This window comes from Pelecanus crispus, chromosome 13, assembly GCF_030463565.1.
Source record: "Pelecanus crispus isolate bPelCri1 chromosome 13, bPelCri1.pri, whole genome shotgun sequence".
Lineage (NCBI taxonomy): Eukaryota > Metazoa > Chordata > Aves > Pelecaniformes > Pelecanidae > Pelecanus > Pelecanus crispus.
This window is the reverse complement of record NC_134655.1, coordinates 4,723,752-4,748,028: the sequence shown is the minus strand read 5'-3', so window position 1 is coordinate 4,748,028 and position 24,277 is coordinate 4,723,752. Positions and strand designations below refer to the sequence as shown.

The window sequence follows — 24,277 nt, the reverse complement described above, 5'->3', positions numbered from 1 at the left end:
TTTCAAAAATTTTAACTCAATTTCTTTTTTTTTTCTTCTTCTTTTTTTTTTTTCTCCTTTTTTTTTTGTCATTAGTGATGACCCAAGATCTTTCTTCCTTGTGGTCTGAATAAAGTGCTTTCCCTGTTTCTAGCCTCTCAAAAGTAAATATCAAGCCAGATTCTAACAGTAAGCTCAAGCTGTTGGTTTGATTTTTATGGATCCTTCCCCACCCAAAAATACCAAAAAGTCATTGGGAGAGTTGCCATTTTTAAAGTTATTACATTTTTTCCTTTCTTCTTCACTGGGGAACATTTCACAGTACCATTTGGTGCTGGGTGCCAGTTATAGACAATCTGAGCAGCACCAGCAGGATCAGGGATGCCTAGATTTCATGTTTTCTTTGAAGTTTCTGTGGTGTTCTCAAATACCACCCTGAGTAATAGAAGAGTTGAGGTAGATATTTTGAGGCAAGAGTGGCAAGGTTATGCTCTGGTTGTTTTGCAAGTGTGACTGTGGTAACTGAGCTTTAAACTTCAAACTGTTAGTTTCCTCCATCTGTATTTGGATCAGTTCCTTGCTTTCCACCTTTTCATCTTGGCAAGTGTGTCAGAGAAGAAAGCTTTGGTATGCAGCAGTATTTTATTTTGGCCGGGTGTAGGACAATTCTGCTCTCCATCTTGATCAAAACCATTTGTTACCCTTCCTTTCAGAAGAACATTAGGCACCACTAAGGCATTCCCTAGAGCTGTCCACTGATGTACATTTGCAATGCTCAGTCATCCTAGAAAGGTCTCAGTCTCTGTTTTTGTCTCTGTTTTACTGGATAGTAGGACAGAAGGTGAAGAGCGTTGTGTGTCTTTATAGATCTAAGAAAACACAAAGTGACATTTTGACCACGCTGTAGTTGAAGCAAAAATTCATCTGACTTTACGAGGGTCAGAGTAATTTGCCTCTGTCATCAGGGATCTCTGAAGGACTAATTATACTGGCATTAGGTTATATAAATGTACAATAAAAGCATTCTAACTGCATTCCTTTTAAAGCACTAAGACTTACAAACACAGTCTGAGTGCATTGCCTTTGACCAACATTAACAATGATTTCAAAGTTTAGAAATGTAATTTTATTTCAACAAAGTTTATGCTTGGTAGTATGTAATAAGTAAAAAATTTCAACATTACACTTATATTTTTTGTGAGATACACACAAAGTTCTGGTGTGTACCTCCATCTATGATCTCTGACTGAAAAATCAAGTGTATACATGGGCTTGTAAAAGTCTGGAGGCCTCCAAGAAAATAACAGAAACTTTGCACAGATACCTTTTGTGGGTTCAGTAGCCTTTAACTTTCCTTTAGGTTAATGGTGATGAGATTTAAGAACTTGTACAAAGGTGTAACAAGACAAAATAGAAGAAACCCTAACTTTTTAACACAGTGACCTGTGATGCTTTTCTGACAAACACATTATTGATCCTGATGGCCTCACAATTTCAGCAATTACCAGTAATATAATGATTGTTGCTCCTGTAATTTCAGCAGTAGCTGGCATTTGTTCTTTCTTTCCTTTTTTTCTTCTTTCTTTTTATTCTTGTATAGCAGCTGCAGGCCATGAAACCAGCTGCTACAGTGCACGTAGGAGGCAGTTGTGTCTTAGTGGAGTGAATCATCTAAATAAACAGGATGAGCAGTTAATAAATTTTATAGATGCACTTGAAGTTCCACACAAAGAAAGAATAAACATAATCCTTTACTGTTCATAGTACTTGGAAATCAGAATGACAGCAAAAAAAGATTCTGTTTTTTTTTAAAAAAGTCAATGGAGCTACTAGGGAGTGATAGAGGCTTTAATCCTCTTTTTCTTTGCCCATGCTTGACAGGGTATTCCAGGTGATCCAGGCCCACCAGGACTTCCTGGGCCACAAGGCCCTCCTGTGAGTAGTCCTCTTTTAGTTCTTTTTTGTTGCATCTGTATCAGAACTGTAAATTCATTCTACTCTGGCTTGTGGGCTCAGTTTAAGATGACGTTTGTGTGTCCAGGGTCTTCCCGGTGGCGTAAAAGGTGAAAAAGGTGAGCAAGGAGAACCAGGCAAAAGAGTAAGTAGTCTGTTTAACCAAACATTTATCTTTCCAATCAGTGTTATCTTTGAGAATTAATCAAATGTTGAATTCAGGTGGGGCCATCACCCTCTGGGTAAGAGACTTTTTTTTTTTTTTTCTCCCCCCCGCCCTCTGCCCCTAACCTGGCAAACTAATACTAGTAGATGATGCATCTGGTTCATGGAAGTGCTTCTAACTATGGATCTCTCAGTGCTTTCTGATAGAAGTATCTACATGTAGATCTTAGTTTTGGAGGCAGGAGAAACTAATTTGAATGATGTTATCTGGTTACATGTGGAAACCTTCTTCAAAGTTGTTGGACTGCTTGACTGAAGCAGCAGTTTTCTGTTTCCTTTTAGAGAGGGTCTTCATTCAGTTTGCTATATGCTGGGTTGCCAAGCAGCATGAGATTGGTATATATTTAAGATGGTCTATGTAAACTCATTCTCAGAGTGTTGACTTGCGAGGTGAGTCAAAAACCAAGTCTCTGAACACTGCATTAAGACCAAAAGTCCATCTGTCACTTCCCAAGAGACTACTTTAGTTTATGTGCTATCTGGACGAGTCAGGATAGTTGCATCTGGGGATAGCATGAGTCACTTTGTTCCTGTCTAGACTCAGATCCATCCTGGAATTTAAATTTACTGGGATATCACAGCTCAGAAAAGCTGAGGAAGATCATAGAAGTGCTAAGAATGATGAAAGGATGAAAATAACATGGGTTGGACCAGCAAAGAAAAGACAAGCTGCTACCAGCCCAAAGCATTCTGTATTTTCACTTTCACGGCTACTGAACCCATAGTTTCATCAACATAATGGGCCCGTTTGAAAACCAAGACACAAGTCTTGCTCAGGTTAATTGGACAATACATAAACACTGTTTAGAAACACGTTAGTAATAGGTTTTCCAATTCCCATAGGAAATAAATACAATGGAAACAGATGTTTGGTATTCTAGATAAAATCCTTCTTAGTTCCTGAGATTTATAGGAGGGCTTTGATTTGCCTTCTTTAAGGAACATAACAAATGAGGCAGATTTACAAAACCAAAGTTCTCATTCTATTTTGACTGGGTTTTGAATTGTATTTTCCAAGCTGCTTCTCTCTGCAAAAGTAAATGGGAACTACATAAATTTGCAAAGATCTGAAAGTCCTGAGGGGATATGGCAGATGCTGTTTGCCAAAAGCTTGTTTACGAACATTTTTATTTGTTTTTATTACTCTGAATTTGGGCATGTTGCATACTTAAAGTGCAGTTTTGCTATTAAATTACTCCAAAGCTGCCTTTTAGGGCTGTGTGGCTCAAACCCATTTCAGATACACTTGTAAAAACGTCAGTATATGTAATCAAACAGGTAATTCTGCAAATTCACAAGAAATCTTAAAAACTCATTTTTGAGAATCACAACTCATTGCTAATAATAAAGAATTCACAAATCACATTATACTCTAATACACTTATATCTGTCAGGTCTTATTATCAACTTCTTGGTGATTGAAAGTTGATCTTGGCACTGTGGTGAAGCCTAATCACCTATTCTAGTTACACTCCAGCAGGTGTCCCCCATGCCTACTGCTTCTGTAATGCTAATGATCGAGTTCTATTTGTCTTGCCCAGTGAATGGTCTGGAGTAAAGCAGAGCTTGCACTACTTTTATTGTAGCAAACACAAATCTGTTTAGCAAGAATATATGGTTTTTAGGAGTCACTTCTTTGAGCAGAATTGCACTTTATATTTTTGTTGATACTATTCTTGAGAAAATTGCATTTGGTTTGAAGGAGAGTTAGAATTCAAACACAAAAATGTTTGTATTTAATTTCACTGGTCACATTATATTAATTGCCTAATTAAATACAATGTTCTAGTGTTTAGAGAGTTAGGACCTGTTTTCCAGATAAAGGATTTCTCTAATATTAAAATGAAGGGAGTTATTAAACACAGTGAATCAGTAATAGCTAACTGGAGATCATTTTGTGCTACATTCATGCAACATTTCTTTGAGACTTGTCATGTTTTTGTGCTCTGGTTTTCAGAATGAAAACCTGAGTTTAGATAACTATTGACTATACTTGGTTGATATCTTTGAGGTATTTGTCACAAGGATTGCATTCTAGAGAAAGTTTGATTTCTTGAAAAAAGGGAAAGAAGTAACACTATTTCCATCAGGATTCTAAACCACTGAAGCATTTTATTTCAATGCATGTTTATATCTTTGAAGGGAAAGCCTGGTAAAGATGGAGAACCCGGTCAGCCTGGTAGGGATGTGAGTACTTCATACATTTCTAATCTAAGCAGACTCCTTATAAGCCTTTCTTCTGATGTGGAGAAGATCTAAGTGTGATTATATTTCTCTTTTCTTGAAGGGTTTACCTGGTGGGCCTGGAATAGACGGTGCTCCGGGAAGAGAGGGTGAAAAGGTATGCCAGGTTTTTTGTCATTATTGCTATAGTAGCTTGAAAATCTGCCATCACTGAGTTCAGTTCTGGCGGAGTAGTAATTGCATTGCCCATGCTGTTACAGTGTTGAGGAATATTTGCAATAACTTTCTTGTGCACTAATATACAGTATAAAAAATGCTCTTAATTTCATTGATAGGGTGAAAAAGGTGACACTGGTCCCCCTGGACCTCCTGGAATTGTAAGTTGCTGATCCTTTCTTTTTCTGCATTTGTTTGACAGTGTTGTCTCATCATAGTTCTTGGGTGACCGTGAGTCCCATCTCTAGCTATACCAATAACAGAACCAGTTAAAGATTTCACATATTCACGAATAGAAATTATTGTTTCCTTCTTTCAAGATAGATTCTGTGCTCTGGGATTTGCTAGGTTACAAACACAAGGCTAGACTATAACCTCAGACCAGCAGAAATTAAGTCAGCTTCACCGAAGCCTGTTCTAACCATGTTGGCTTGGCAGTAAAAGTGCTTCCTCTTGGGGAGTGCTCTTTACTGGGATTTTACCTGGTAATTCAGTGGAGTAAGGTTCAAAGTATGTTGAACTTTTCCTCCCTCACATCTCTCTACCGTTTCAGTGACTTTTCTTGGCAAGTTGTTTCACATTAACATAAAACATTTACAGGTCATTTCAAGACCAGGCATTGATGCAACAGTGGGACCAAAAGGCAGCAAAGGATTGCCAGGACTTCCAGGAGCCAAAGGGGAGCGTGGATTCTCTGGTAGGCCAGGCCCACCTGGCTTGCCAGGTTCTCCAGGTAAGCAAGCATTAAAATAAGTTGTATGCTCAGATGTCTGAATGGGTATTTAGCTTCACAGTCTTTTCACACTCCTTTTGACAGATGGACCGAGCAGAAAGTGAAGGCAGAGCTTGAAGGGTGGTCCTTAGCTTATGGGGATAATATGAGGAATTCGGAACATTCATTGCCCCTGCTGTGGTGAACAGAGGGTGCTAATCATCAAGGCTGTCAAACAGATACTAGCTTAACAGTCTTAGGGGTAATTTATCTCACATCACTTGCCTATAACATACGTTATCCATTGCCATACACAGAGAAGGCATTGTATACCAGAAGTCTGGTACCTGGCCATCAAACCTAGCCTCTGCTGTACATTGGCCAGTACTAAAGGAGGACATGATCTGAGTCTACAATGGGAGTGAGCGGTGACACCTGTATTTGCCTTATACATGCACAGAGAAGAACATTATGATTCTAACATTACAGTTCATAAATGTTCTTTTTTCCGTCAGTACTTCCTTTCCTGGTTTATTTTTTTTTTCCTTCCTAAACTTAGTTATTGAGTCTCAGGTCAATTTTTCAAACAAAAGTCTCTGAAAATGGACAATGTGCATACATCAAACACTGCACATCAACATGTAGTTTGATTCCGTAATAGAAATGTTATGGAGTGCTTGCATGGAAAGACGCAGTCTTATCTGTATCATGTTATTCATCGTATATCATTGTCAACCTTGCAAAAAAGTGATTTAAACCTTTGAGCTATCAAGGAACTAAGTTCTTCCCATCTTAGGGATCACTACTGTTGGACCTCCTGGCCCACCTGGCTTACCTGGTGAGAGAGGACAGAAGGGAGATCCAGGTTTACCTGGTGTTTCTATTCCTGGGCAACCAGGACTTGATGGACCACGAGGACCTCCAGGACCACCAGGTCCCCCAGGGCCACCTGCACCATCTGTTCCTCCTGGTAAGTGATGACCACATAGACAGCAAATAGAAGAGACTGAACAGCTTGAACAGCTTTGACGTTCATTCTTTCTTTCTTTTTTTTTTTTTTTTTTAATTCTACCTTCAAAGATGTGATTTATCAGCAGCTGAAGCTCATGAGATTCCAAGCTATTCATATACATTCTCCAAGCTGCTCCCATTGCAAATCAGTACAATTGTAGGAGAACTTCAGCCTTAAGGACAATTACAGTATTTGGGAGTTCAATGGTGTGAGTTGTAGTCTGGCTTTACCATGCCTCTTTCTACCTCAGGTGAACCCTGCTGTGACTTGTCTGTGAGATTCAGCTAGACTGGAGGAGAAGAAATCTTGTCAGACTTGAGGGACCTTTGTGCTAATTCCCACAATAATGGCAGTTCTCCAGTGCCAAGCAGATTTGGCCCAGATGTACAAAATTAAGTAGTTTTCCAATTTATGTTACATCCTATTTAATCCAACTAATTAAAGTTACATAAAAATTTTTGCATAAAGCAGGAGGTAACCACTTTGACACTGTCATGAGTAAATTTAGCTTTCATGATATGATCTAATAAATGCTTGGAGGGGACTATTCCCTACTAAGAGTTGTGATACCAGGAGCATCAAAAGAGTAATTTTTCACAGAATTCCAGTTTCATTTGATAAATATTCTAGTGTGTAGACCACACAAAATTAGCTTGGGAGTGGACACTTTGGATGAAGGCTCTTAGCTCCTTTTTGGTGTAAGGGAAGTAGGGAATGGGAGATGGAATATGAGAACTGGAAGGCTGTAGTGGAGAAGGGCTAACATGGTTCAGGGAGGAATTTAGTGTCTAGATGGCATTGGCATCTTAAATCCCCTCACTGATATTTCATACACATGCTTTTATGACACGAGGCTGAATAGCAGAATGTAGAGTAGAGATGGAAGTGTGTAGGCTGTGGGAAGTAGTGGGAGATAGTTGAGGCTGTGAAGGAGAACTGATTGTTACATGATATCACTGATTGTTTCCTTTTCAGTTTGCATTACATAGGTGGGTTTTCATTCACAGACCTCTGTCTGAATTGCCAAAATGTTTGGTCTGTGATTGTGTGGGTATATTAGAATGTCCACACAAATACTAGGAAGTACATTTTTGTACTAAATATTTGTATTCCATGCTGCTTTCTGTCTAACACAAATTGATCATTAAACCTCTCCCTATTCTCCTTAGGTGAAGGGTTATGTGAGCAGGGTCCGCCAGGTCCTCCAGGAATTCCGGGACAACAAGGCTTTACAGGGGAGCGAGGCCAAAAAGGTGCAGTGTCATGGCTATCTTTGTTTTTCCTCTTTTTGTTAAAGCTTGTTAAACAATGTAAAGCCTGCATTAAATAAGGATAAACAGTGTCTCTTCCCAGTAGGGTTGAGTGCAGACATTTTCTGTTTCTGAGGAAGAAAGCTGTTTTGTTTGGATGTAGGATAGTCCCTCATCTAGTGTTAAAGCACAGGAATCTCAAAGTAACTGAGAGTACAACCAATGCTAAGGCCTAGCATGGATCACAATTAAAGTAAAATGGAACTTCAGGTTTATGAGTACCTCCCAGGTAGATAGAAACCAAGTGCTTTGTAACAGCAGTTGCCAAGTGAAGAAGTTTTATACTTACTTCATTAATAAATTCGACATTTTTTGTGGAAAGCAACATTGAAATTATAAATGCAAGATTCCTAATTTGAGTTGGTCAATCTACAATGAGTTTGTTTGTTTGGTAAGCAAAAGAAAGACATCTTTAACATGTATCCTTGTTTCCAAAAAGACAACCTTGCAATGAGGATGCTGATATGGGTAAGTGAGAATCTTTTCCTAGCTCAACCATGGACATCCTAGATGACTTTGGGCATCTCACTTAACTTTGTACTCCTTTCAAACAGAAGTCTTTTTTCTCATGGAGATTTTAAGGATTAAATAAATGACCTAAATGAAGTGCTTAAAAACTACATTGACGAATGTCAGAATAGTCTGTATGTGAAGGAAATTCCTAAGCTTCTTGAAAAAATTTTTTTTTATCTTTTTTCTTTTTCCCCCCCTTTTTTTTTAATGAAATAAGTCAAAAATCAATGAAACATTCCCAGTATTTATTTTACACTCTTGGAGTTTAATTAAAGTTTGGGATTTTGATGTATGTGTGTTAGAGTTGTAGTTTGAAGTGTCAAGTACCTACTTTAGAAGAGGACTCTTTTGCTGATAAAAAAAGTCCACAGTTTTATTTTTTATTATTGAAAACATTTTTTGTTTGTTTAAATTTATTTTGCACTGTCCTAAATAAATTCTAATCATATCTGATATTGGTTGTCTGACTTCTAGCAACCAAAAAGCTTCAGTTTCACTTTCATGGGAGAAGCCTTCTAATATTTAAGCAATCATATAATTACGTAAAACAGTCATTTTGGACTTCGTGTTATAGATCAGTAGCAAGAAAACAATTGTGGTTGTGCTGAATTCTTTTAATGTTTTCTAAGATCTGATGCTCAAGTATGCTTTTTTCAATGCAAATCTTTTCAGGTGATCAAGGAGACACATGCTTCAATTGCATAGGAACTGGAATAACTGGGCCTCCTGGGGAGAGAGGACCACCAGGACCTCCAGGTAGTCCAGGTAAGGCTGTAGTCTTTGCTATTTTGCTTAATATATCCTATAAAGTCACTTTTGTATCTAAGTATCTGTGTATAATGCTAATGACCTATCTGTGTATTGTGTACAAATTCAGATGCACAGTTGCCAGCTCCAGTATATAGTTGGTGCATGTCCTGTTTTGCACAGCTGGGGAGTGTTAGGAAGAAACAGGCTGGATACATGTAAAACAATCACTCTTTTTTTTTTAAATCTAGTCTTTAAAAAAAATTTTCTGATCAAAGACAGACTTGCAAGCATTCTGCATATTGAAGGTTTATGGTTTAGATTTGACTGAAAGAGAAATTAACTTCTTCTACTTGCTATTCCTGAAATGATAGAGAAGCTGGAGCTTTTAAAAAGTGTGACAGTTTTTGACACATTTGATTTAACTTAGAGTTGCAAATTTTGTTCTGCTCAAATAAAATCAAGCTCTCAAAAAAAACCCATGCTAAACCTTGCCTGGTTTTAAAACAACTTAACTATTATCCATCTCCATTCTGGATGTTATCTGTAAGCATGTGGAGGAAAAGAAGGTTATCGGCAGTAGTCAACATGGATTCACCAAGGGGAAATCATGCTTGACCAATTTGATAGCCTGTGGTGGCATGACTGGCTGTATAGATGAGGGGAGAGCAGTGGATGTTGTCTACCTTGACTTCAGCAAGGCTTTTGACACTGTCTCCCATAAGATCCTCATGGGTAAGCTCAGGGAGCGTGGGTTAGAGGCATGGACAGTGAGATGGATTGAGAACTGGCTGAATGGCAGAGCTCACAGGGTTGTGACCAGCAGTGCAGAGTCTAGTTGGAAGCCTGTAGCTAGTGGTGTTCCCCACGGGTCAGTACTGGGTCCAGTCTTGTTCAACTTACTCATCAGTGACCTGGATGAAGGGACAGAGTGTACCCTCAGCAAGTTTGCTGATGATACGAAACCGGGAGGAGTGGCTGATACACCAGAAGGCTGTGCTACCATTCAGCGAGACCTGGACAGGCTAGAGAGCTGGGCAGAGAGGAACCTAACGAAGTTCAGCAAAGGCAAGTGTAGGGTCCTGCACCTAGGGAGGAATAGCCCCATGCACCAGTACAGGTTAGGGGTTGACCTGCTGGGAAGCAGCTCTGCGGAGAAGGACCTGGGCGTCCAGGTGGACAACAAGTTAACCATGAGCCAGCAACGTGCCCTTGTGGCCAAGAAGGCCAATGGTATCCTGGGGTGCACTGGGAAGAGTGTGGCCAGCAGGTCGAGGGAGGTTATCCTTCCCCTCTACTCTGCCCTAGTGAGGCCACATCCTGAGTTCTGTGTCCAGTTCTGGGCTCCCCGGTTCAAGAAAGACAAGGAACTACTGGAGAGAGTCCAGCGGAGGGCTATGAAGATGATTAGGGGACTGGAGCATCTCTCTTATGAGGAAAGGCTGAGAGAGCTGGGTCTCTTTAGCCTGGAGGAGACTGAGAGGGGATCTCATCAACGCTTACAAATATCTTAAGGGTGGGTGTCAGGAGGATGGGGCCAGACTCTGTTCAGTGGTGCCCAGCAACAGGATAAGGGGCAATGGGCACAAACCGAAACACAGGAAGTTCCATCTGAATATGAGGGAAAACTTCTTTACTTTGAGGGTGACAGAGCAGTGGCGCAGGCTGCCCAGAGAGGTTGTAGAGTCTCCTTCTCTGGAGATATTCAAAACCCACCTGAATGTGATCCTGTGCAACCTGCTCTAGGTGAACCTGCTTTAGCAGGGGGGTTGGACTAGATGATCTCCAGAGGTCCCTTCCAACCCCAGCCATTCTGTGATTCTGTGATTATCTTATGCAAATGGCTTGCTTGATATTTACAGCTTCTACAGTTTTATGTTTTTCTTTTATGTTTTTCTGCACTACTCAGGTTCTCCTGGTTTTCCTGGACCAAAAGGTGAAAAGGGGCTTCCTGGATTAACTGGCCTTGTGGGGCCACCAGTAAGTGGTGGTGTTATGTTCTGCTGGGAAAACAGTGTCTCATTTGTCTTGTGTGTTTGGTAGATCTGGGCACAGTAGATGTGAATTCTTGTCTAATACTTCTTTTTTTTGTCCATAGCTAGCTTGAATGCATAATTCTTATATGGTGCCAAACTCAGGAGGGAGTGAAAGAAAAACTAAAATGCTTTTTTTTTTTTTTCTTTTTTTCTTCTTCCCCCTCAGGGATTCCCAGGGTCCCCAGGTCCTCCTGGGAGACCTGGTCCTAAAGGAGACCCAGGGGATGTCCTGACTTCTCCAAGAATGAAAGGTGACAAAGGAGACCCGGGCTTCCCAGGACCTCCGGGTCTTCCTGGCATAGATGGCACTCCTGGACGAGATGGACTGCCAGGTCTGCCTGGCCCTAAGGGGGAACCTGTGAGTTCCATTTTATGCTCTCTTTGATTGGACAGATGTTTTGGGAAGTCCTGGTTGCATTTGACATAGAGCAGATAAGACGACTGGCAAATGCAGTTTTTTCTGAATGTGACTAATGCAGTAATTCTCTTCAGTAGATGCCAGTCTAGTGATGATATACAGAGGTACTCCCTGAATCTGTCAATGTCTCTAAAAATAAGCTGAGACTTTTCTTGAGTAGTGTCAGATGGTCCCTTCTGCTATTGTCTACATTTCCCCTATGTAGTGTGAAGAATTAAGTAGCCAGGTTTAGACCTTATCTCTACTATGTTAGTAAGATGTAGGCAGCTAATGGCCTTAAGAGCTAGAAGGATGGAAACTGCCAGAGTTCAAAACAAAAGCAATGAAACACTTTACTCCTTTGCTAGTAAATATATGCTCCTCTTTCCCATCCCACTCTTCCTTTTTTCAGGGCAGTGTTGCATTCAAAGGAGAAATGGGTATTCCAGGTGATCCAGGAATACCAGGTCTTCCTGGAGACAAAGGACTTCCTGGACCTCCTGGTTTTGGTCCACAAGGTTCACCTGGTGAAAAGGGCATCCAAGGTGTATCAGGCCGTCCAGGGCCTCCTGGAGTTCCTGGTGAGTTGGTCTCTGTGTGCTATTGAACAAAAGCTGTAAAATCGAGTTTTGTCCTTTTGCTCCGGATAGTTCTCGGAACATAATGCTGCTTTTAAGCTTTTCCCAAAGGCATTGTAAGACCTAATATTTATAAGCTGCTTTACTGAAGGTCATCCCAGAATTGCAAAGCAAGCAGAATTTGTGCTATGTTACTATCGGCACATGACTCGCCCTTCTGCTCTGTCCTCTAGAGAAGCTTCTCCTCAACTGACTATAGTGGAAATGCATTGTAACTACCATCTGGCTTATGCTTAATAATACTGCAACTACAACAGTTTTTGAAAACAAGGGTTTGCTTTGAACAAGTTTGCTTTTGTTACTTTCTTGTCAACTACACAGATCCTGATCAAGTTGTGCTGGTGTCAGCTATGGAAAATACTATTCACATGATGGTACCTAGGAGGAAGCTAAAAAAATAACATTTCAAGAAAACTGTCTTAACATTAAACAATGCTTCTAAGCCTATAAGTGCTGTATGGGGCTCAGGGGCAGATAGACATTGGGTAAAGTGTTGCTAGTGTTTAAATTCTTTGTAAGCTTGGAATGTGGCTAGCATCTTTTTCTGCTCAAAGGAAAAGAGAAAAGAAACTCCTACTGAGTGATACGTATTTATTCTTTTTGGGTTTAGGTCCAAAAGGTGACCCTGGCCAGACTATTACAGAACCAGGAGTTCCTGGCCCCCCTGGTCCTCCAGGAAGAAATGGTGACCCAGGTCTTCCAGGTAAAGCAGCAACTAGAAATCCAGGGAATTCCAAGAGCTTTTTATTCTGAGTGATTCTTGATAACTACATCGATTTTCTTTTTACAGGAGATCCTGGTCAGCCAGGTCAGCGTGGCTTATCAGGCCTCCCAGGTGCAAAGGGAGAGCCAGGTATTCCTGGCATTGGACTTCCAGGTCCACCAGGCCCAAAAGGTATGTTTACAGCCATGGTACTCTATTGTACTGGCTGGAAGAGGGGACGTAGAGGGTTGTGTCTCTTCACTTCTTCCTAGTGAGTGGATTCCTGTCTCTAGAATCCTAATAAAAAAATGTTCGTCTTGAATTTATACATCTTTATAATAGTTTCACAAGTATCAGGAAAAAAACCTGCTGAGCTTTTATTCCTCTGTTCACTGTACTGCTCATTCATGGTAGCTTATGTTTTTCAGTAAACCAAGGACACAAAAGCAAATGGGTAAAACTTTGGGAAATTATGAATGTTTGAGTTTGAACCAGTAAATGATCTCCAAACGCTGCCTCAAGATGTTAAAGTTTCTGATGGGAACTGTTTGTAATTTTTGTTAGAGCACACCACATGGGGAATTCCCTCCTCTGAGAGGAGTCCCAGAGATTCTCTGTGGCAAAGACAATACACTCAAAAGTTCTCTCAGCCAAACGGGTACCCCTCAAGTATGCTTGAGCTAGCACAGAACCCCTTTTCAGAGATTACTTTTCATGGGCCCTGAGCATTTCTGGAAGAGTTGTTCTAATGCTCTCTGGTGTCCTCTCCTCTGCTGCCCTAACCTCCATGTTATGTGTAGGTTTCCCAGGAACTCCAGGCCCCCCCGGAGCTCCGGGAGCTCCAGGTCGCCCTGGTCTAGATGGACCTCCTGGACCACCTGGTTTCCCAGGACAGAAGGTCTGTGTTTGCTTGTTTAATATAAAATTTCACTTTCTTAGAGGTTGTTCTGTGTCAGTGGGAAGTTGGTGAGGAGGATTTCACCTCTTGTTGTCAGCTTTTGATGGCGGGGAAGTTGCATTCTCTACTTGAGGTTTGAGTGAGGGTGGGGAAAAAAAGAAATTGAACTCTGAGATGGTGGGCATTTTTTCTTTTCTACTTTAACATTTTTAGGAGAGGCAAAACTTAGAAAACCTCCTTTTAAAAAATATGTTAATTTGTTACAGGGGGATCGTGGATTTGGAGTTCCAGGACCACCTGGAGCCCCAGGACCGCCAGGCACAAAAGGAGTTCAAGGACCTAAAGGTGATCCTGGCTTTCCAGGAAGCCCAGGTCTCCCAGGACGGGCAGGTTTTGATGGAACTCCAGGGCCCAAAGGTATGGAGAACTCTCCCCTTTTCTGTTGCCTATTGAACTTTAAAAAATGTAGACGTGCTGGGAGTCATATGGCAGTTAAATACAAGCAGTGCTGACTTTAGAGTGATTACTTCAGGGTCCATTTTTCCAAAGCAGAGACACCTGTGTAAATGGACACTTGTGTTCTCAAAAGACAAGCAAGCAAGGCAGTAACTACCAATCTGTGGGTCAGTATCTGAAAGTCTGTATTCTAAAGACAAATTGTGTTAACATGGGGGTAAAGCTTTTTCAACAGAATAATTGTCATTTAAAAGCACTGTGCTTCAACATGCAGAGGGTTAGCAATTCACAAATTCCTACTGTTAGTCATTGCTGTACTGAACTGCAGAGCATGCCTGGTTTGCTGGGATAGCATCTGTTGAATTTGATGTGGATTACAATGCAATAACATGTCTCTGTGTAGCCTAGAAATGTAAACTGCATGCATTCCACACAGAGCGAGGACAAATCTCTGGCTTTCAGAAATAGCCTCTGAAGTGGTTTTTTTTTTCCTGTGTCAGATCCATATTTGTTTGCATGTAAGGATGAAATTTCAAGTACAATGTGCAGGCACTCTGCTTCTGAAAGCAAGTATCTCTGAACTGAGTTCACTGCTTAACTAAACAAGAGTGTTCTTTTAGGTGACCCTGGACCAAGTGGACCACCAGGACTCCCAGGCCCACCAGGCATCCCTGGCATTGGTGGTCAAGGTCCACCTGGACCTCCAGGACCTCCGGGTCCTGTTGGGCCCCCAGGTAAAACTCGCATGAATTGTACCCTTAGGTTATTTCTGGGACACACCAAGCAGGTACAGGTACACTGGACGCTGAAGGTCGCACTGAACAGATAGGCAAGAAAAGATAGAGATTTCATGTTTATTAGCTTGGCTGTCTTGCCAGTCAAGTGTGCAAAACTTGGTACATCGTGTTTTTTACTGAAATCAGAAGTGGAATTATATTCAGCTCTGCCATTTGCACAACCTAGAGTGGTCTCAAGGGTATAAAAGCCCACTTTGGAGAAGACTTGCAGTCTCAGCAGAAATTCTAGAAAGTGTTGTGCACAGATAGTGACAAAATCTCTGTGGAGGGGTTTATCGCAGTACTCTTCAGGACAAGACAGAAGGGAGCACAATGTCAGCGCAGAGGTTTTGGGGATACAGAATGGGAGGAAAGCTGCCTTTAGCTGTCTGAACTGTGCTGTCATTACATTGCTTTCAAATAGCAAGATGGTTCTTAAATTCCAAAGCAGTTTTCTGGCTTACCAAACTGTATTCCAAATTCACTGGGTGAGAGGTATTTTTAAATAACTTTTTTACATTATTATTTAGAAAATTAATTTCTGGTTTGGAAAAAAGCAGACAAACTCAATCTCCTATGCAATGCTATTTGTCCTCCGTCTACTTACATGGTGAGTGCAAAATCAAGGGAGTAATTCAGCTTCTTCCTGACGTGGCTAAGCACTTTTTGTTTTTCCAAATGGAAGCTGAAACACAATTTAACTCAGTTAATGCGGAAAGGAAGAAAACATGAGTATTCCAAACTAGCTGGTTTGTTATTTTGTAGAGGAGAAAATGTTCTCCAAATAGTGACATGATACTGTTTTAACAAAAGCCGGTCGGTAAAAGAGGTCATACTCATTCATCTTGTCATAAGCACACCTGGAAAAGAGCTTTAGAATTCCTCTTACAGAAAGCTCTGATTCCTGGGGTTCCTGATTCCCTCACTTTTTTGCTGCAAAACCAACAAGTTTTATGAGTCCTAATACGTTTAAAGTAGATTGACAAAGTAGAATCTAAGGATAATGATAATTAGGAATACATCTCTGAAGGGAGTTTAATTGTCTTTTGCCTAAAACGATTGGTGACTGATGAAGATGTGGACTTACTCCATCTCTGTGCACAAAGGGTACATGTGCATGCGTGGACATCATTCTATTCACAAAGTTTGTTTAGGGAAATTTCTTTTCCCCTTCATTCAGTGAATGAACTTGCTGTGCACCAAATCCTGATGTTGCAAATGTGTAGTAGTCACCACAGTGAGAGCATGCCTGCTGCTGAAACATTTCAAACCCCATCTGGTTCTTGCCACGCCTGTGTGACTGTTCACGTTGCATGTTTGTGAGCTACACTTTTTTAATTTGTTTGTATGCCAGTACTGGGATCGGCATTGTTTGCAATGCATGATGAAAAATTCATGGCCAGCTGTAAGACCATGGGTCACAGATTGGTTGATCATATTCAGATCTGTATGAACTGTGAGCTGAGATTCAGCAAAGTGCTTAACTTGAAGGCAGGCAAGCACTTGAGGAAGTAGGCCCATGGAGTTTGAGTTCTACTCACATACGTAAAGTATGGGTCATGTTTAAGTATATTTTTCCACAAGTTTCCCAGCGGGGAAAGGAATGTGTGGTTGCTGCACCAGCCAGCCTTGAATGTGTCCAATATCAAGAGCTAGGGACAGAAGGGGTCTGGACAGTGTGCACAGAAGTTCCCTGAGCCAGCAGGTGGGTCCCCTGCCTGGCTTACTGTGCTTGCTATACCGTCCCGAACCTGTGGTTGCACTTGAGGCTGAACTGAAAGAGAAGGCAACACAGGTTTGTATTTGGGATGGCGGGGATGTATTAGTATGGGTTTGAGTGTTTCATCCAGTGCATGTTCTTTTGTCTTCCTGTAACATCTCTTCTGGTGTTAGCCAGAATTTGATTTCATGTGATCACCGATTTATTCTGCAAAATACCAGTTTTGACAAATGCAGAGTTACCACTAGAGTTGGTGGATTTGAAATGCTTGTATCTTTACTCTTCGTGTCTGTACTGACTAATCATTGTGGCTACTAACAGCATGGTGGCTCTGAAATTTAGTGCATGGTTGCAGATCCCACTTGAGCAGTCCTTGTTACTTCCCTTGGCACTGCTATTTCTCTGTTTTGTGCAGAATGCCTTATGTTCCCATCTCCCATCTCTTGTTTGTTTTACTAGGCTGTTTTGATTCTGTTCCTTTATGCAACGTTTAGGGTACAGTTTCTGGGGCTCTGTTTTTCAGGTAATTTGGAAAATTCTTGAAAGGATTTCCCTGTTCAGAATTTCCTTTCTCTGCACCACCATTTCTTCAAATAGTTTGCAGTTACTCAACATTCTTCTTTTTTTGAATATGTAACAAATTACTTTAGAAGTTATTGTGTTGTCTATATTGTTCTAATTACAATGCGGTTACATTTTTGAGAACCAGAAATTCAATTAGAATGAATTTCTATTGGAAAAAGTATCTTTACCATTCTAGGTATGGAGTTTGTCCTATTACTGTGTTATATATTATTTTCTTTTTTTTTTTTTTTTTTTTTTTCCATTTGCTGATAGAGACCCCTTAAACACAGAGGATGTGCAGTCCCTATCCATTCTCTAGTACTGTTTTTTCTCTGCAAGTAAGCAGTTCCAGGCACATGACACCATAGTTTAATGTAGTGATAAGCTGCTTCCAGAGGAGCATGCTTATCATTAAATAAACAGAAGTCTACAGCCTCTGCAGTCAAGAAAACTTGGATCTGCTTTTTTAGTGTGCAAAGAACACATCATGACATCACCCCTAAACTTGTTCCTGCAGTCAAGAGCAGGGGTTGCCATTACAGAGTTACAGAGTGATATCGCCCTGTCGTTAATTATGAGGTTTTGGCATGGTGTCGTCATAATCTCAGTAGACTATGCTAGAGCATGTAACATGCAGTATACTATCTCTGTAGGTGTAAAAATGTAAATTTGCATAACAGAACTAGAAGAATGGGGAAAAAAAAATATTCAGAGGGTTTTTTTGTTATAAAGCAGCAGCATCTTTTGAAAATCCCTGTTTGAAGGCATTTACCAGAATGTGATGCAGATCAACAAGAAGTTGATTGGTAGGATGTACTCTGGTGTTCAGAAGGTGTCCCAGACAGTATCTAGTAATGACAGTTTTGTGTAAGAAACGGTTCAGAAGAAGCTTGTTCTTCAGTTGCAAAGAGAATACTAGACAAGGAGAGAGGGAAAGATAATTTTATTTTTAAACTGTACCATCCTTATTTGAAAATATCTCAGAGTTTCTTTTTTCTATATACAGTGGTGGCTGCACTTTGAAAAAGACCTCCAAGTTTCCTTGCAGTCTGGTTTCTCTTAACTGCATTAGTGTTGTATTCTTTGTTTAGATCTGTTTTCAGTAACTTTAGGGTAGATTTTTTCTTTGTTCTAATCTGTATGTGCTTTATTTTGTTTCCTAACTTAACGACTGTTACAACTCCTTACTGCTACCTGTCTCAACTTCCTGATGAGCTCTAACTCGTTGGCTTTTGAACCTCAGGTTCCCCAGGTACTGTGGTTTCTTTACCAAAGCCTTTTCTTAACCTCAGATTTAAGAATAATCCTTTTTTGTCAGCTACATTTCCAGAATGAGCACCTTCACTGGTACAGTGCACTGGAGGGAACCAAGCTGTCTGCTTGCTTCAGCAGTGCCTCAAGCTCAGTATCATTAGCGTTAAACAATCTTAAGCGTATTTTGACAATTGATATTTTTCATTCAGGGAAATGTAATGCAATGCAGAATTTTGCTATCCTTCGAAAATATTCAGCTGATGTTATCTTAGAATGTAGTAAAATGGAATCATTAATGGAAATATACTTGTAAGAATCTCAATGATGAACGATAAAATACAAACCAGTCTAATCAATCTTGGCTTTTTGTTTTTATTAGTCAGACTTAAAGGGTTGTTGAAGAGAGTTGTTTTGAGGTTGGTTTTGTTTTTTTTTTTTAATTGCATTTGCTACAACTTGGTAAAATTTTAATAATGCTTCTCTTCAGGAGAATATGGCCTTTTAACACCTGGAAGCCATTAAAAAATAAATGGCTTTAGGAGAATTGCAGGGTTTTCATCAGTGCTAGGAATGGACTGCAGATAAAACTGAGCTATTCCTACAGTACTATGCCCAGAGACACACAGATCTCAGCCTTGCCTTACTTTTTGCTAAAAGATTGTCTCTTAACAACATTGTCTAGGGTTGCAGGGCATTCCAGGGGAGAAAGGGGATCCAGGTCCTCCAGGCTTCGATGTTCCTGGTCCTCCCGGTGACCGAGGAACCCCAGGATATCCAGGACCCCCTGGTCTCCCAGGGCCTCAGGGTTCACCTGGACCACCTGGCCGGGATGGAATACCTGGATTTCCAGGTAAGTTCATATTTTTTACCTGTGGACAAAGACCAAACTGTAGTTACAGCTGGATGCTCTTTATGCTCAGGCATGCCAGCTTAATGAGCTTCAATGTTTATCCTATCCATTTAAAGTTGGGTACAGGTAACCATTACCTCTCATACTTTTTTAAAAAAATTATAACAAAATTTGTTGCATTAAAATCCTTGTCACCTCTCCACTCTTCCCTGTAACTTGACTCAAATATTTTCCACATTTTTCTGTTCCATAACTTCCAAATGTGACTTTGATCATCATCATTATGACACTTTTCTGATTTATTTTGTGATTTTTTTTTTCCTAGTCACTGCTGCAATTTAGAAGTAGAATTTGTTTAAAGGAAATAGTTACAAAGGCTACCAATTGGATCCAACACATAGTTTTAAATATTAATTTCCTTATTCTATGTGTTAGACTATTCAGTTAAGACAATCTGTTTCACCCTCTAGAATAGAAGTCTCAAAAGTGAATTTTGAGAATCTCTGTCTTTGGATAGAGGGGACGATACACTACTTTTAGAATCTTTTGTATTCCTAATTGTCTTTTTGGCTTTCAATAAATTCAAGTTTGCTTTCAAACAGGTATTTATGTTTCAAACCAGGGAACTAAACTTATTGGAGGTATAGATATGCTTTCTGCCAAAAAGAACAGTGCACTGCAAATTTTCTTCCCAGGACTTAACTGTGGAAAATTTGGCACAATTTTCAAGTGTCATTTTTATCTGATTTAGATCTATACAAGAACTGAGTGCCTGTAATTCCCTTAAAGCAGGCTTTATATGCATGTGCTGGTTAATAAATACCATAGAGATGCAGGAAAGTAAAAATTAGGTAACGATAGGTTTTGAGGTTTTGTTCAGAATGACAATGGTGATTCAATGCATTTAGGTGCCAAAGGTGAGATGGGCGTCATGGGAGCTCCTGGTCCTCCAGGGCCTCCAGGAACTCCTGGAAGAAATGGCCTGCCTGGCTTGAAAGGTAATGTTTGTTTTATCTGCCCCTGCAGAGAATGCAGAATGCTGTTCTCCATGTCCTGTGTGGAAAGAGACTTTGTAATACTAACATCCAGATCTTCATTACCGGGATCTGCTTAGATTATCTTCTTTTGACAGTGCTGATGCTCAGAATTGCTTTGCAGTTTTAAGCCATAGCATTCAGTCACTCTTTTTTTAATTGATGTCATGAAATGTCAGTTATTTTTAAAATTATACCTTTGGATTGATGGCACTGAAGTAGGGCAGTATTTCTGAAGTATGTTGTAAAATCTGCTTTAAGGAGTAGAAAGAAGAAAATCAGTAGCTTTGGGTTATGGAGTCATCCCGAATCAGCTCTATAGGTATCACAGAGAAACTATTCTATCCATTTCCCCAACCCCCTTGTTGGGGATGAATTTTGAAAGAGTTTGGTAGAAGCAAAACCCACTCATCTCCCTAGAACAAGGAGGCTGTGAATCCAAAGCTGCTGTAGCTGTTGCAGCTCCTCTGTGGTAGTGGCACTGTGTGGTGGGGCTCTGGGAGCGCTCTCGCTGTGGGTCGTACAGACGGCTGCTTCCTCTGAGCTGGGCTGGCCGGAGCTGACGGACTGCGGCACGCAGACATCCCCATGCAGTCCGCTCCCTCGGCTTTGTTCCAGGGCTTTAAGATGCTGTGGAGAACCTTGCATAAACTGGCTGATCGTTTAGTGAATTCCAACTTTGTGAATAAATCATGGACTCCCTATGTAAGAAAAAGCTTTACAAGTATATTAGCCTGCCTTAAGGATTATGTTTTTTTCTCTTTTGTTGTCTGTACCTACTGTAGGTAATAATGGATTACCCGGTCCGCCAGGGCCTCCTGGACCGGTAGGACAGAAAGGCATCAAAGGTGAAGCAGGCCTGCCAGGTCCACCTGGAAAAGTTGATCTGAAACAGCTAGGAGCAAAAGGAGAAAAAGGCGAGCCAGGTGTTCCAGGTACGGAACTTTGCATGTGGGTCTGGGGAGGTGGTTTGTCCCCTACAGGTAACAGTGACTTGTAACTGAATCCATTACAGTTCGTTCGTTCTTACAAAAAAAACTAAACTCAGAATACAGAGGTGGCTTAAGGTTCTCTTATTTTAGGCTTTTTTTTAAGTGGTTCTATGACCAAGTTACTCTGTATGGTTAGTCTGCAATGTTCTTGCTCATTAACTGTTACTGTTATTGGGCATATGGAGATATTGTAATAGCACTACGGTGCTTTCAGCAAGATTATGATTCAGTCTTCTAGGTGTCATTCCTAAGCATCATGAGAGCTAGTTGTCATGGCTGCTGTGCTGGCTGCGTTCCTGCTGTCTCACAGGCCCCTGGGCCTTTGCCTTGTAGGATGGAATTGCACAGGTCATCTGCTCATGCATCGCCTCCAGATTCTCCCTTTGGGTATCTCTGTAAGCTTACCCTCCCCTGCGCTAAATGGCATCTCTGTGTGTGTTTCTACTTGGGAAGCTGGCAGCCTGGAAGGTTTTCTCAGTTGGCTCAAGTCTGTTTTCTCTCACTGGCTTCCCCCCCGACCCCCACCCCACCCCAAAAGGGTTCTGATGTCCCCTTTGAACTCTAATTTACTCTTGAGAAGAGTAAAAATATTCTACCCTAGAGAGAACCAGAATGCCTTTCTTTAATGTTGGCCCAGCCATTATTGTGCTAATTTATCTATTGTATTAATTTCTGTGAAGCCTAGGTAGGATCCTAAGACACTCACCTTTTGGGTTTGTTTTCTTTTTTTTCCCTGCTCTGTTAAGAAAGAGCTGTAGAGAGCAGATTTAACTATGCCTGCAGGGCAGCACAAAGTTATTGTATGGGATAATAACCACATAGAATTTGTAAAAATCTGCTCAAATACCTGCATTACTTTTTATAATATATCAGTCCCAAAGTGCTTCTGGTGTAGCAATGTAATTAAACAGGTATCTAAATAATTTGGATGAATAAACAGAGGGGTTAGCATGGAGTCTGCTCATCTGGAAAGACAGTCCCTTCTGAATGAAATATATTGGCATTGATCGTAAAGTTACTTTTTCCTCTACTTACTTATATTGTTCCTGTTCTGTAGTAATTTTAAACTTTCCAGAAGCAATATTTTGTGTTCTGTGATACTTCTCTTCACTAAATGAGGGAAAATTATATTTACTGAAGAAAAATCCCTATTTGGATTTTTATTCACCTTGTAGGTACATCTGATCTCTTAAGGTAAAAGAAAACATTCAGTAAAAGTAATAACAATGAAATTTATCTTTTTCCTTTGAGGTATCCCTGGTTTATCAGGACAGAAGGGTTATCAAGGTCTCCCCGGTGACCCAGGCCCACCAGGACCTATTGGCCCACCAGGTGTGCCAGGATTGCCAGGTACGTAAACAAGGCCTCAGAAGGACTGTTTTGATGTGTAAAAATTTGCATGCGTTTTTATCGCATGGGATTGGGATGTTAATGCAGGTATATCTAAGCAAAGCCCAGGGATTTACACTTAAAGCTGCAACACAGTTTGGGGACATTTAAAATCATTATCTAAAAAGCATGCTTTGAGCTCTTTCCTTCTAAGAGACCCAAAAGCAGTTTTAAGCCGATCCCATTGAAGACTAGGATAGCTTAGGATGACTGGAAGAGTGTTTGCTGCTTGAGCAAGCAACGTGACTGCAGGATCTGCCAACAGGACTTGCCTGTTTCATATGTTTATTTCTTATATTATTAGTCATTATACTCGTACTTTGCAAATGGCCAAATGAGTGTATTGCAAAGGCTGGCTGGATGTCACATCTTTGCTTTCAAGAACTGCAAGGATCAAGAAAAATGAATTCCATTGTGCACTGCTTCTTCCTACAGCTATAACAAATTATCTGAAATCGTGAATCTTTGCTTACTATTTCTAATATAGGTCTTGCTCTAAATATCTTGTTGCGCTTGGGGAATTTTTTTAACCATCCAGGACTCAAACTAGTTTAAGCATTGTAGGTCGCATTTAATTCCATAATAGAAGTTACTGAATACCTGTTGCAGAGGAGAAAGAGATAATGTGTTCACTCTGCAGAACAACTCATGAGAGACCAAGTCACACCAGTACTAAATTGTTTCAGATGGTTACTAAACCATGGACTGAGATTTGACCCATTTCATTAGACTAATCTTCAAAACAAAGCAGAAGCTGCCCCGATCAAATCTTGACTTGGAACAAACTGATGATTAATATTTCACTACAAATAGGTGTGAAAAAGTATGTAGCAGTATGAGGCCTAAAGCAATTCCAAATCCATTGCCTTTGTAATTAGATGACAAGCATATTCATATGAGAACACATGAATATCAGAAACTTTTAATTATTGCCATTAACTAACTAAACTCACAACTTTCCTAGGCATCAAGGGAGACAGGGGGCTTCCTGGGCAGCCTGGACCAACAGGACCTCCAGGGTTAAAAGGTGCCATGGGAGAGATGGGCCTTCCAGGTTAGTTTCTGTGCTTGTATTTTACTTTATTTTGTCCAGTGTTTTCCTTTTATATAGTACAAAAGTGGATCTGCTTGTATGCAGTGTCTAATAATATATTTAAATGGCAGTGCAGATGAGGAATACATAAAGCCCTATAAACACATTTGTTGAAATAGTACATAAGAAATTGGAAATACCTATTAAAACAGAAAGTGCAAATAGCAAATATATTGTAAATACGTATTACTTTAAAGTGCTTACAGATGCAGAAGCAGAATGATCTACATTTTGTAACTTTCATCCTTTTCTGGTTTCTCAGATCCACTCTGTGAAAGTTCAGAAAAAAGATGATTCTGTAAACCCACCTGTCAGAAAAAAGACATCAGACACAAGCAAAAGGGGAAGGAGAAAATGAATTCCGTTATTTAGAAAGACTGCTTTCTAAAACAAAAATTACAGTTTCTGAGGATCCTAATATTAAGTTGTGCCTAGATACTATAAAGACATATTTGGATTTGTGTAAGTTAAGAATAAAAAAAGAAAGCTTAGAAATGTCGTGTAAAAAGCCATGAGAGATTTTAGATAATTGTTTTAGTTTGTTTTTAAAAACAAAAACACATTAGGTATTCAAAGCCAGACAGTCAATTTGTTAGTGCTTTCTAGTTCAGTTGCTGTAATTTGAG

General features: G+C 40.3%; 1 protein-coding gene across 1 annotated transcript in view; it reads left to right on the top strand.

Moving 5' to 3' along the window:
* COL4A5 (collagen type IV alpha 5 chain) overlaps positions 1–24,277 on the top strand; it is an 87,728-nt gene that overhangs the window by 45,476 nt on the left and 17,975 nt on the right. Inside the window, exons 14-35 of the mRNA XM_075720776.1 lie at positions 1,861–1,914; positions 2,021–2,077; positions 4,300–4,344; positions 4,445–4,498; positions 4,677–4,718; positions 5,158–5,290; positions 6,066–6,239; positions 7,451–7,534; positions 8,777–8,869; positions 10,761–10,831; positions 11,054–11,245; positions 11,697–11,865; positions 12,533–12,625; positions 12,713–12,817; positions 13,426–13,523; positions 13,790–13,940; positions 14,600–14,713; positions 18,976–19,143; positions 20,052–20,141; positions 20,963–21,112; positions 22,421–22,519; positions 23,523–23,612. Of these exons, the coding sequence (XP_075576891.1) occupies positions 1,861–1,914; positions 2,021–2,077; positions 4,300–4,344; positions 4,445–4,498; positions 4,677–4,718; positions 5,158–5,290; positions 6,066–6,239; positions 7,451–7,534; positions 8,777–8,869; positions 10,761–10,831; positions 11,054–11,245; positions 11,697–11,865; positions 12,533–12,625; positions 12,713–12,817; positions 13,426–13,523; positions 13,790–13,940; positions 14,600–14,713; positions 18,976–19,143; positions 20,052–20,141; positions 20,963–21,112; positions 22,421–22,519; positions 23,523–23,612 (2,326 nt within the window). The remainder of the gene's footprint in view (positions 1–1,860; positions 1,915–2,020; positions 2,078–4,299; positions 4,345–4,444; positions 4,499–4,676; positions 4,719–5,157; positions 5,291–6,065; positions 6,240–7,450; positions 7,535–8,776; positions 8,870–10,760; positions 10,832–11,053; positions 11,246–11,696; positions 11,866–12,532; positions 12,626–12,712; positions 12,818–13,425; positions 13,524–13,789; positions 13,941–14,599; positions 14,714–18,975; positions 19,144–20,051; positions 20,142–20,962; positions 21,113–22,420; positions 22,520–23,522; positions 23,613–24,277) is intronic.